Source organism: Entamoeba dispar, genomic scaffold, assembly GCF_000209125.1.
Source record: "Entamoeba dispar SAW760 scf_1105229463905 genomic scaffold, whole genome shotgun sequence".
NCBI lineage: Eukaryota > Evosea > Mastigamoebida > Endamoebidae > Entamoeba > Entamoeba dispar.
This window is the reverse complement of record NW_001855926.1, coordinates 1258-13858: the sequence shown is the minus strand read 5'-3', so window position 1 is coordinate 13858 and position 12601 is coordinate 1258. Positions and strand designations below refer to the sequence as shown.

Here is a 12601-nt window from a genome sequence, read left to right as displayed (position 1 = left end):
GAGTTATATGGTACATTTATTCCTGAAAGAGATAATGTTTTACAAACATTATATATTCTTGATTTATATCTTAAATATTTTTCAAATTTAGAGGAATTATTTATTTTAAAAGATATTTATGAATCAATTGGAAGTAAATTAGAATCAACACTTTCTAAAACTGATATTACTTTTAGTGAATTAAATTCATTATATAATACTATCATAATTATTTTTGGTCAATATATGGAAGTAACTAAATTAAAAGAATTAGAATGTGGTAAAAAGAGTTGTGAATTTTTATTGTCAGTATTATTATCTTTATACAGACAAAATCCTACAATTAGAATTAAAACATCAATGATTGAAATACTAGTTTTATTATTTGATACAATACAATTTAAAAATCTTGGGTATAAAAATAATATATCATATAATGAAATGTTAACTAATATACTCATCGACTCTCTTAAAGAACAAAGTAATTACAGTTCATGTATTATAAGTTTATTCGTTGAATTAGTTCAAGGAGATTGTTTCCAATATATTGAATATCTTAAATTATTACCATTTAATATTGCCTTAAATTCTTATAACAAAAGTGAAAAAACTAAAGAAGAAACTCTTAAAGGATTAATTGGAACTACTCACTACATTTCATTTTTAAATACAATTAAATCTAATTTATCAGAAAAAGAAAAAACAGTTATTATTCAACAACACTTTATTTATGTTATTAAAGAATTAATGAAAGAAAGTTCAAAAGAAAGAATGTATGGATTTGATTGTTTAAATGAAATCGGTAAACTTGCAAAAGGATATAAAGAAAATAATATTATAATTAGTGGAAACAAAACATTAAAATTTGAATATTATTTGAATTATATCACTGCTGTACAACAATCAAAAATTGAGTTAACATCATCAAGTAATTTTATTACTACATTTAATAATGTTTATTTGAATAAAATTAATGAAAAACATAGAGGATTATTTGTTGATCATGTTATTGATGTAATTAACAAAGACCATTTATTACCATCACAAGAAAAAATGAATGTGTTAATGTCATTTGGAATGAGAAGTGTTGATAATATTGTTGGAATTATGAAAATGTTAAATGATTCTGATGAATTATATGATAGTCACTTTGAACAAAAAGTATTAAGTGAAGTAATAAAATCAATTGTACAAATTAAATATGTTGGAGCATTTGTTGGAAATAAACAATTATTTGATACGTTTAAAGAAATTATTCAAATGAGTAATGGAGAAAATGTAGTATTGATTTGTTCATTAATGAATGAAGAGATGTGGGGAATGATGGATGATATTCATCAGGAAGAACTCCTTAGAATCTTAGCTGTCGAACATAAAGATAAAAGGTCTCAAGTTATTAATAAATTAAATAGAATGCTTAAAATAACTCCATTTGATTTAGTCAATAAAATTGTTATGAAAATTATAACAATGATTAATACAAAAGAACCAATTCAAAATAAACAATTAAAGAAAGTGCCATCTATTGTTATTGAAACAACATCAATAAATGAAAACAATGAAAAAAAAATGGAAGAAGAAATTATTGAAAATGATAACCAAGGAAAAGAAGATAAAGTCATTATGAATGAATTACAATTTATGGTATTTGTTTTTGAATCATTTTTCAAAGTGCACAAAGGGTCATTGAATAATATTAACTTTGAAGATAATGAATTTAATAAAACATTTAGTGAAAGCATTAAAAATATTTCTCAATTAATACAAATTACTATTAAATTACCACAGTGTTATCATACAGATTATCTTATTAATATTGAAATGAATAGTTTAATATATACAGTTGGATTTGTTTCAAAATACCTCACATTTATTTCTACAGCTAAACCCATTGAACAACCAAGAAAAAAAGGAGTTATTATTGTAAGATCAAAGCATGATACATTCCAAAATAAAATTAAAAAAATGACTGAAGATCTCGCATCAAGTATTCAAGTTTTAACTGTTATAGATGTTATTTATGAAGTTATTGAAACATTTGGAATGACTCCAGCTATTTATAATGGAGCTATCACAGTACTATCACAAATGATTGCATTATTCCCAACACTATTTGTTGAACATTCAGATAGATTTGTCAGAGCTTTATCTAAAGAAGAAATTGTAGGAATTGTTGTACAAAAATTAATCCCACATGTAATATCTTCTATTAGTTCAGCACAAGGACTTCCAGCAACATCAATTGTAGAATTACTATCAATGATAGTTGATAATTATAATCAATTACCATATCACAGAAGAAGGGAAATCTTTTTGCAATTGTTTAAAGAAAGTAAATTATCAGAAGAACATCTTTCTGGAGTAATAGTGTTATTAATAGAAAATGAAGCAGATAATGTTTTACCATTTGTTTATGATGTTTTCAGAGAATTAAATAATGACAAAGTAATTAAATTACTTGCTTGTATTATCGAAGATTCTTGTCAATTATTACAAGATAATAGAGAAGGTGTATTTGCTGGATATCAACTAAAAATAACAAAGAAAAAAGAAGTGGCTCATTTATGTATTGATTTTGTAAATGGACAAATTACCAAAAGAGAGTTTATTGCTAAGTGTATGAAAACTACTGAAGATGTTAATATTCAACAAAGTTATACTATTCTTTTCAAACAAGTTATTGAAATGTTAAATAAATTTGATTGTACTGATGAAAATGATTCTAATACTATTTTTGCAGATAAATTACATGATATGGTAGATAATATCTCTGATTTGTTTAGTATAACTACACTCATTAGGGCTGTGGTTTTCTTGTTAAAACAATCAAGTATTCGTGTTAAAAGAACAGCATTACTTATTTTAAATCAAAAACTAACTGCACTAACACCAGAAGAAATGAGTATGTATGAAGCAAGTTTCTTAAATGCTGAAAATGGACTTATTCATGTTGTTATTAAAATTCTTGAAAATGTAGATAAATTAAATCCAAGTAGTGTAGATAATGATGCAGAACAAGCAACTATTCAAACAGGAGTTTTGTTATTAGAAATTTTATTAAGATTTTATGGAGCACAACATACTTCTATATTTATGGACTTATTAAATTATGTATTAAAATGTATTCAAATCAAAAACACTCTCAAAAATATTAAGATTGTTGCTTCTGCTTTATTATGTCTTAGTATATATGCTGCTGAATTAAAAACATCATTAATGCCACAATTACCACAATTAATTCCAATGTTCTTTGATTTATTGCCACATGGTGGAGATGAAGATAGTGTTAATAGTTTAATTAACTCAGTAATATCTTGTATGATGAGTTTCACTAAGTCATATGGAAATATTGTACACCCATATATTAACTCTTTTATTCCATTAATATTAGATTCAGAGTACACTTCAAATCCAATTGTTTATCCATTTATTATGGAATTTATGGGAGTTGTTGGATCTTCAATAGAATTTAGATTAGTTATGTCATTAGTCTCTTCTAATTTTAAGAACAAAAAATTACAAAATGATACTTCCCTTGCTGCTTTGTTTGGATTATTATCAAAGAGCTTAAATGAAAACCAAACGTCGATCTCTCAAATGAGAGTTAAATTATATCAGTTCTTATTTGAAGCATTAAAAACAGTACCAAAGATTTCTAGTCCATTAAATATGAAACATTGTAATGATGAATTAATTGGAGTATTTAATTCATTAGTATTAAAACTATCAGACGATACATTTAAACCATTCTTCTTGAAATGTGCAGAAGGATTTAATGAAGTAGTTGGAACAAGTGAAATACCTTCGATTTACATCTACACAAAAATTATCTTATCATTCTCAAAAACATTAAAATCTCTATTTGTCCCTTATTATGCTTTTGTTCTTAAAAGTATATTAACTATTTTAAATCAACTACCTTTAAGTCTTGCAAATGCTCTTGTTCCAGAAAGATCAACATTAGGTAAACGTTCAGCAAATAACATTAAAAAAGGAGATAATGCTATTGTACTATTAGACTCTATTTATTTAAATATTGAATTATTACAAACATTATTCCAAAATGATAATTCTAACTTTGTTGATTCTCAAAAGGTTGAGCAATTATTACCAACAGTTAATTTGATTGATTTAATGCATAATTGTTATAAAGAAGAAGATGATTACTTTGATTTTATTACTAAAAGATTATCACCTTGTTTATGCCAATTTGCATTATGCGTTCCTAACCAAGTCTGTTGGAAGCCTTTAAATCATCAGTTATTAATTCAGACTCAACACACAGACTCAATTGTCCGTTTAGCAGCATTACATTGTATGATTCATTTGTGGGATACTATTGCTGCTGATATTGTTTACTTACTTCCAGAAACTCTTCCATACCTTACAGATCTTATGGAAGATACCAATCAAGAAGTTGTTGAAGCAGCAAAAGAATTTGCTCAAATAGTTCAAAAGCACTTGGGAGCTGATTCTTTACAGAAGTATTTGAATTAATAATTTAATTTATTTTCTTCTTTAATTTATTTCTTCAGTTTTATTAAAAAAGAGAAAATTAAATAAAAATCGATAATCAATCAAACTTTTAATGAGTAACATTCACTTTTAATTTGCAAACGAAGAAACCGTCCATATTTTGGATGTGTGGGAAGAATCTTTTTGCCATTTTTACTGATGGATGGAAACGGTATTGTCTATGGTTAACATACCCATCTTCTCCAACACCATCTTGCAAAGCAATAGGAACTACTTTAACATTTCTTTTCTTTAAAGCGTAATCAATTACCGCTTCGTTCTCTTCTACAGTAATAGAACAAGTAGAATAAACTACATACCCACCAGTCTTGCTCTTTGGATTTACTGAGTCAATGGCATGTAAAATTAATTCTTTTTGTATTCTTGTACAATCTTTAATATCTTGTTCACTCTTACTTAACTTAACAGCAGCATCACGTGAAATAATACCCAAACCAGTACAAGGTGCATCAACTAAAACACGGTCAAATTGACCCATTACCTTAGGGAATTCATGTCCATCATAATTTGTAATTATGGTATTTGTAATTCCTAAACGATGAACATTACCAATAACTGCCTTAAGACGATCTTTACTAATATCGTTTGCAACAAGAATACCAGTGTCTTTCATTAGTGCAGCTATATGAGTTGTTTTACCTCCTGGGGCAGCACACATATCCAAAATTTTTTCATTTGGTTGTGGTGCTAAAGCAATAACAGAAACCCAAGATGATGAACTTTGTAAAATGTACTGACCAGCCAAATACTCTGGGGTGGCACCAATAGGGACTTGAGAGTCATAAACAACTAACCCAGATTTACTCCATTCAATCATATCAACATTAACACCTCTATTAATTAATTTTTGGGCAAGTTCTCTTCTTCTTGACTTTAATGTATTTACACGAATAGTAACTGGTCTTGGTGCTTCATTTGCTTCCATGAAATCAACTGCCCCTTTTGGTCCAAATAAATCGACGACTAATTTTGCTAAAAATTCATTGCATGAATAATATGTTTGCATGTCTTGAATTAATAACGCAATGTATTCTTGACGACTTCTTCCTTCTTCGTGTCGAGCTTTAAAATCACATAAAACAGCAACAATTTCTCTAATTCGAGTTCCAATAGTAGCAACATCACCAATCTCTTGTGCATGAATAATTTCTTGTCCACTTGGGAGTGTATGTCTTTGTTCAGCAGCGATATTCGTTTGCATTTCTTCTGCTGCTTCTGCTTTTATTTTTGCTTCCTTTAAATTAGTTTTCTTTGCACTTTGTTCGAATGGAGTTTCTTCATCACTAAACTCATCTTTAATATCTTCATCTTCAGATGGAAAAAGCTCTTCAGCAGATTCTTCTTTTACTTCTTCTTTTACACTTTCTTCGCGTTTATGTTTTTCTTCTTCTTTTACGTTTTCATCTGATTTGTGTTCTTCTCCTTCATTATTATTGTTATTTTTAGTATTCTCTGTTGGAAGATTCTCTTTTAATTCTTCTGTCGTTTCAACATTTTTGATATCTTCAACCATGTCTTGGGTTGTATCTGATTTCTTCATCTTATTATCTTGTGATGTTCTTTTCATTCAACACAATCTTTTCAATTCTTTTTTTGTTCCACAAAACCCTATTTATTTTTATGATAATTTTTTTTATTTTTCTTTAACATAAATAATATAATTGTTACAACATAGTACATATATATATTCATTATCTATAGCACAAATGGACCATAATTTTTGTTATGTGTTATACCGTTTTATTTGAGTTATTAGGTATTATCATAAGTTACCATTCTCGTTTTCTATCAATGCAGGAATGAGGATATAATAAAGCTATAATATTATTAATAAATATTACAAAATAACTATAAATGAAACCCAAAATAAATGAATGATAAATAATAGTAAAAAAAATTAAAATTAAATAAAACAAAACCTAACAAACTATTAAATTGGTTTATCAATGCCAAAGACTAATAAGACAAGTAGACAAGCAGTTTTAAATACCGCCTATGCCCCAACTTCAGGTGCTTCTAAAAAGATTACTGTCAATGGTAAAACTGTTACTGTCACAGCTAATACTCAAGTTGGCAAATCAGCCCCAAGAATGAAAGGAAAAGTTGAACATAAAGGAGCCGCTGCTGAAACTAAGAAACTCGAGGCTGCTATCAAAACATTGAAAGGTCAACACATTGGAGGAATTGATGAATGTGAAATGATTCAAAAGAAAGATGGACAATATAAAATTACTAACTGGAAAAGTCCAAAGATTATGTGCACTAGTGAAGGTGGAGTCTTCTTTGTTACTGGTGCTAATAAAGTTGAAGAAATGACTGAAGAACAATTCAATAAAGCTGCCCAAGCTCAAATTGAAGAAATTACTAAACAATTTGCTGCCCCAGCTACCACTGAAGAAAAGAAGGAAGAAGAAGTTAAAGAGGAAAAGAAAGAAGAGGCTGAAACCCCAGCTGTCACTGAAGAAAAGAAAGAATAATTCAAATAAAGATATTCTTTTTTAATATTATATCTTTTCTTTTTTTACTTTAACTTAAATTTATAAAAATACATTTTCAATTAAAAGAGATTACTATGACACTCATATTATCTTTTCCTTCTCTTATGAAGGATTGATTTCTTAAAGTTGATGACTTTTCTTCAGCATTCATTTCAGAATTCATTACTGCTTCTATTTCATCAGGTCTAGTATATGAATATATTATATTTTCTTAAAAAAAAGGTTAAGTGAAGAAAAACAAACTGAAGTACTGATGATATTCCATCAGATGTTAAGATTAAGGAAGTGATACCATCACTTTCTAATTCAATCACTTCAGGAATACACGTTAATGGTGGATGGAATTTTTTATCACCCAATGATCTTGTAACTGAAATCTGTCCATTTACTCGAAGAATACCACCATTAAATTCAACAACCCCACCATTTTTTTTAATAGACGAGACCTCTTCTAAACAAGAAGTGTTTTGGTCGTGTGTTAATTTTTTTAATTTTCTTTTTTTTAATGCAAAGGCTGTTGAGTCACCACAATGGATTAATGTAATTTTATTCTTATAAATTAGGGCTAGTGTTGCTGTAGTCCCTGATTCTGTTGATTTGATAATGGTTGAGTGAACTCGTTCAAAAAGGGCTATCCAATCAAATTCTTCTAAATGTTTTATTTCTTCTTTAAATAATTTCGCAGCTAATTTTGCTGCATCAGAACCATTATGTCCATCAAAAATACCAATTAGATCTATTCCTTCTTTTACATTTCCTGCAATAAGTACTTCATCTTCCATATAATTTCTCTTACCAATAGTGAGAGAAACACCTATATCATATGATTTAGAGAATGTATATTCCTAATGCCATTAATACGTCAAATTTTTTAGTAAAATTTTTCAAACAAACAAAGTTATAAGGCTCTCCTGAAATTTGTTTGCCAATTGTACCTTTTGGAATAAATATTGACCAACTCTTATTTGGTAAAGTACAACTGTTGGCATGAAGGCATTGTTTATTTCCATTGAAAACAGGTCGCTCTCTTCCATAGAATGAATTTCCTCGTGTTCGAGTTCTTTTTTGAGTGTGTTTTGTTTCTTCAGAGATATCGGCTGGTTCAAATATATGAATAGAAACACCTCTTGTAATATGATTAATTTCACTGTTTTCAACCATTAATTTTTTAAGATTATTTTGTTCTAATGTTTTTCCTTTTTTTTTTGGATAAATTTATAAACTTTTAAAATTTATTTATTGTTGTTTTTATTTATTTAATTCTTTATAGTTTTTTGTTCTAAGAATTTTTAACTCTGAGTGCCATACTTCTTTATTATATTGAGCTAGTATTGATTGAGATACAATAAGTTCCCGTTTTTGGTGCTGAATTTCTTTCAACAATGTATACACATCATTATAGGAATATGTATCTTCTTTAGGGGTGGTTTTTTCTTGTGTTTTCTCTTTTAATGATGAAGAAGTAATTTTGTTTTGATACATATCGAGCATTTCTCTCAAATTTTGCAATTCATTTTTGATAATGTTTCTATGTAACACTTTTCTCTTTCTTTCTGTTTATTAGATTTCATAAAGATGAATAAGTTATTAAGTAACAAACTTTGTTTAATTGTTTGCAATGAATTATTTTCATTTTTCTCCATTTTATTAAATTAGTAACACCAACACCTTTACATAAAATTGCCTGTTCGTCTACAAAGATGTCTGTTCATTGATTACAGATGAAGAAGTTATATTATAAAAAAAGGAAAAACCCAAAAAAGAAACTAAAAAAAGAGTCAAGAATAATTACAAAGATGTGTTCTCGTTCCAGAATAGATGTCTGTCGTTGTGAGTTTTGTGATGGACACTTTTCTGTTCCAAGTATTCCAAAGGTATTGCCTTGTACTCATGTAATCTGTAGAGATTGTATAGTGTCATTAATACAATCCCAAAAATCACATAACGAATACCCTGAAGAAGAGTCTGAGTTATATTGTCCTCAGTGTCATAAGTTTATTCAGTTACCTTTTGGATCACCAGAAATACTACCAACTCCTTATAAACGAATTAAAAAAGCATTTGAATTTGCACAATGTACAGATGAAAAAGAGTGTGAAAATAAAGCACTAGGATATTGCTTTAATTGTCAAGTAAAATTTTGTACTGACCATTCTTCTTTACACGTTAAACGAAAACATTCAGTAGAAGTCTTTAAACCTGGAAAATTTTGTTTGGTTCATATGAAATCAGCAGAGATGTATTGTTATACATGTCAATGTGTTATTTGTTCAGTATGTCAAAGAGATATTCATCGTAAACATAGCATAACACCATTGTCATTGTTTTATGCTCATTACATGAAAGATCCAACATTACCGGAGTTGTATCAAAACTTAAGAAAACTTTCAAATTGTTTGACAAAAATTAATTCATTAACAAGAATTGATGATTCAAAAGAAATTATTTCATGTTTGAGGAGTATTAATTATCCACAGAGTTCATTTTTACAAAAAATTGAGAAAATTTCAACCATTATATTACCTATTAACACAACAAAAACAATTTCATTAAACGAATTATGTGCAAATTTATTACATCATGTTCAAATTCAAATATATCCTACAAGACCTATACCACATCCACCTTCTACAGGTCATTTAAAATATTCATTATCAACTCTTCAAATAGAAAAGTCTCTAACAGAAGGAGGAATTCTTACTATTAGTGTAAATGAAGATGGAATAGTTTTACATGGAGAACAAGAAGGAGATGTTTTAATAAAAACAACTTGCAAAGGAATAGAAACAGATAATTCTCCTATTCGTGTTCGTATTGCACCGCCATTACAAGTCATTTCATCAAATGCCACAAGTGATAAATGTCACGTTCATATTACATATCTTTGTAGTATTAATGGTGGGTATGCAATAGTAGATAGTGGGAATAGTTGTGTTAAAATTATTGGAAATGAATTTATGATATTTGGTGGACGAGGAAATGGAAGAGGACAATTTAAAAATCCTATTGGAATTACAATTGGGGTTGTTGGTAAAGAAGAGTGGGTTTGGGTAGTGGATAAGGGGAATAATAGAGTTCAACTATTTATAAAAGGAAGGTATGTAAGGTCATATCAAAAAGAAGGTAAAAGTGCATTAAAAGCACCGAGCTCATGTGTCTATGTACAGAAAGAACAATTATTATATGTTACTGATACAGGGAATGATAGAATTGCAATATTTGCTCATGACGGAACATTTATAAAGGCGATAGGAGTTGATTTTAATCAACCAACTGACATTAAGGCTATTACAATAGGAAATCAAGTTATGTTTGTTATTGCTGATACAGGAAATAATAGAATTGTAATAACAAATAATCAAGGGTATATTATTCAAGTAAAAGGTGGTGGTATCGGAGAAGAGAGAAGAGGAAAGTTTAACCACCCTATTCTTCTTGCTGTTGACCATAGAAGACAAGAGATATATGTCTCTGAAGGAAAAGTTAGAATACAAAAATTTGATTTTGGTTTTAGTTATAAACAAACATTTGATCTTCAAGTTGGTGATGTAACATCAATGCATTATGATTTGTTGAGTGATGTTTTAGTTGTATGTGGGAGTAGTTGTGATGATATTCATTTATTTACACAAGAGTTATTAGAGTATTATGTTATTTAATAATATGTTAGCAAAGTCAAGAATAATTCATAATAAAATAAATGACAAAAAATAATTATAGTTTCATGTTTTGTTGTAATTTTTATTACTTTTTATTAAAATTTTGTTATAAAAGTAATACTTCAATAATCAAAGTTTGTAGAGACCAAGCTTTATTTATTATAAGATTTTGTTATTTATTAGTTTATTTTTTCATTTTTATTACATTTTTTGTTATTAATATTTTTGTTATTTATTTTAAAAGTAGATTAGATTAATTTAATTTTATTTATTCTTAGATGCAATTAAATTTATGAAAAAATAAAGAGAATCAGTCAAAGAAGAAATAAAAATTAGTTAAATAGGTATTAATAAAATCACTGTCTAATGCTTATTACTCTGTAAAGATTAATCTATCACTGTTATAATTAATTAAATTGGTTGTATTTGATTTTGGTGTAAATAATATTCTATAACATCATTCTTTGTTACAATATTTTTAAATTCTTTAGTGTTACCACTTTCATTTATTAATTCATTTATTAATTTAATTTATTCTGCATTCACTAACTCATTATTAAAATTATTTTTAAAATTATTTTATCATATTATATTTTTTTTTATTCTATTTCATAATTTCTTTTCTTCAAATAATCTCTATTATGTTTAATAAAAAGCAATTAATTAACTATTAATAGAATCTGTTTCTAATAACCTCTATTATATTTAACTAATTAATTCAAATTATGCACTTTATTTATTATTCTATTCCTTTTTTATTGTGTTTTTTTTTCTCATTGATTATTTATTATGATTGTTTCTTTATATCTATTTCTTCTTATTCCATATTTCTATTTCTCTATTTTATTGTTTAATTTCTTTTTCATTTTCATTTTTCATTTCACACTCTTCTTTCCTAAAACCCTTTTCATTGGTAATTCTTTTACTATTCTTGTTATGTCATTTACTGGTATTAATGTTCATCCTCTTTATGTCCTCGAAGGTTCATGTTGTTTGTCTGTCTTTATAGTATATATTATTTTTAGTATATTTTGCATAGAGAAATGATGAACCAATCAAGAAACAGAAGGTAATCAAAAACAATACCATTTCTAGTGTTATTCTTGGTAGAAGATGAATGAAATATTAGACATTATTTTATTTAATAATTGACATATTATTCAGAATGAGACCACTAATTCATTATATAATTAAACAGATATGATACAGTAAATTAAAAAGATGTATAAATAAAAAATAAATCATATTTTTGTCATAAAACAATGATGAACGTGAAGTTTATCCATAGGTGTTATTGAAATAATGAATGTAATTCAAAATAAGTTGTTAGAAATAATTATAATAAATGAAAGATAAATTATTTTATAAATCAGGAAATAAATGACACAATATTTCTACTCATTTATTAAAAATAATATGAAATATAAACTTGGAAACGATTTAATTATTAATTAAAGATAGTTTTAAAATACCATGACTAACACCTATCAATAACAATAGCACAATAAAGGTGTTGACATAAAAAGAAATACAATTAAATAATAAATAAATTGAGATATATACAACATAATTTGATTCATTAAATATTTAGTATTATTAAACACTTTTAAAAAGTATAAATGAATTAGAATAAAGAATAAATAACTTAGTACTAACACTGAATACTGGAATACATTCATAATAAACAAAAACAAAGAGAGTTTGTATATTAAATTAACTCAATTAATGTAAATAATAAAATAAACAGTAAAAAATTAAAAAAAATTAAAAAGTAAAATAAGAAATGAATAAAACACGAACAAATTTTATACTAAATAAAAATGATGTTGACTTAACGGAAAAAAAGTATTAAACATAAATATAAAATAAATGAATAAATAAAATAACAAATAAATTAAATGAAGATTAAATTTAATATAAAAAATCATA

General features: G+C 26.7%; 7 protein-coding genes across 7 annotated transcripts in view, besides 20 other annotated features; 5 read left to right on the top strand and 2 right to left on the bottom strand.

The window, feature by feature from the left end:
* The window catches only part of EDI_210360 (bap28, putative), a gene marked incomplete at both ends in the record, with an annotated part of 5320 nt that extends 844 nt beyond the window's left edge, over positions 1-4476 (top strand). The window contains one exon of the mRNA XM_001741683.1: positions 4-4476. Coding sequence (XP_001741735.1) covers positions 4-4476 — 4473 coding nt within the window. The remainder of the gene's footprint in view (positions 1-3) is intronic.
* Positions 4471-4546: a sequence feature (AT_rich).
* An 18-nt stretch (positions 4547-4564) lies between these two features.
* On the bottom strand, positions 4565-6082 carry EDI_210350 (uncharacterized protein; the record flags this gene model as incomplete). Its single annotated transcript, XM_001741682.1, has 1 exon — positions 4565-6082. The coding sequence occupies one exon, from the start codon at positions 6080-6082 to the stop codon at positions 4565-4567; it is 1518 nt and encodes a 505-aa protein (XP_001741734.1).
* Positions 5852-5959: a microsatellite.
* A 42-nt stretch (positions 6083-6124) lies between the features above and the next one.
* Positions 6125-6178: a sequence feature (AT_rich).
* Positions 6179-6347: 169 nt separating this feature from the next.
* Positions 6348-6445: a microsatellite.
* Positions 6446-6461: 16 nt separating this feature from the next.
* On the top strand, positions 6462-6992 carry EDI_210340 (uncharacterized protein; the record flags this gene model as incomplete). The annotated part of the gene is made up of 1 exon (XM_001741681.1): positions 6462-6992. The coding sequence occupies one exon, from the start codon at positions 6462-6464 to the stop codon at positions 6990-6992; it is 531 nt and encodes a 176-aa protein (XP_001741733.1).
* Positions 6909-6954: a microsatellite.
* Positions 6988-7078: a sequence feature (AT_rich).
* EDI_210330 (protein phosphatase 1K, mitochondrial precursor, putative) lies at positions 7069-8174 on the bottom strand (the record flags this gene model as incomplete). Its single annotated transcript, XM_001741680.1, has 3 exons — positions 7069-7198; positions 7257-7858; positions 7908-8174. The coding sequence occupies 3 exons, from the start codon at positions 8172-8174 to the stop codon at positions 7069-7071; spliced, it is 999 nt and encodes a 332-aa protein (XP_001741732.1).
* Positions 7492-7520: a sequence feature (AT_rich).
* A 48-nt stretch (positions 8175-8222) lies between the features above and the next one.
* Positions 8223-8275: a sequence feature (AT_rich).
* A 534-nt stretch (positions 8276-8809) lies between these two features.
* On the top strand, positions 8810-10672 carry EDI_210320 (nhl repeat-containing protein, putative; the record flags this gene model as incomplete). Its single annotated transcript, XM_001741679.1, has 1 exon — positions 8810-10672. One exon carries the CDS (start codon positions 8810-8812, stop codon positions 10670-10672), a length of 1863 nt encoding a protein of 620 aa, XP_001741731.1.
* A 76-nt stretch (positions 10673-10748) lies between these two features.
* Positions 10749-10786: a sequence feature (AT_rich).
* Positions 10787-10839: 53 nt separating this feature from the next.
* Positions 10840-10911: a microsatellite.
* Positions 10912-10924: 13 nt separating this feature from the next.
* Positions 10925-10945: a sequence feature (AT_rich).
* Positions 10946-10999: 54 nt separating this feature from the next.
* Positions 11000-11314: a repeat region.
* Positions 11315-11403: 89 nt separating this feature from the next.
* Positions 11404-11553: a microsatellite.
* Positions 11462-11876, top strand: EDI_210310 (uncharacterized protein; the record flags this gene model as incomplete). Its single annotated transcript, XM_001741678.1, has 3 exons — positions 11462-11680; positions 11712-11768; positions 11802-11876. The coding sequence occupies 3 exons, from the start codon at positions 11462-11464 to the stop codon at positions 11874-11876; spliced, it is 351 nt and encodes a 116-aa protein (XP_001741730.1).
* Positions 11877-11881: 5 nt separating this feature from the next.
* Positions 11882-11923: a sequence feature (AT_rich).
* A 79-nt stretch (positions 11924-12002) lies between these two features.
* Positions 12003-12042: a sequence feature (AT_rich).
* A 30-nt stretch (positions 12043-12072) lies between these two features.
* Positions 12073-12100: a sequence feature (AT_rich).
* A 104-nt stretch (positions 12101-12204) lies between these two features.
* Positions 12205-12316: a sequence feature (AT_rich).
* Positions 12317-12376: 60 nt separating this feature from the next.
* Positions 12377-12452: a sequence feature (AT_rich).
* Positions 12453-12455: 3 nt separating this feature from the next.
* The window catches only part of EDI_210200 (uncharacterized protein), a gene marked incomplete at both ends in the record, with an annotated part of 897 nt that continues 751 nt past the window's right edge, over positions 12456-12601 (top strand). Inside the window, one exon of the mRNA XM_001741677.1 lies at positions 12456-12517. Coding sequence (XP_001741729.1) covers positions 12456-12517 — 62 coding nt within the window. The remainder of the gene's footprint in view (positions 12518-12601) is intronic.
* Positions 12527-12575: a microsatellite.
* Positions 12577-12597: a sequence feature (AT_rich).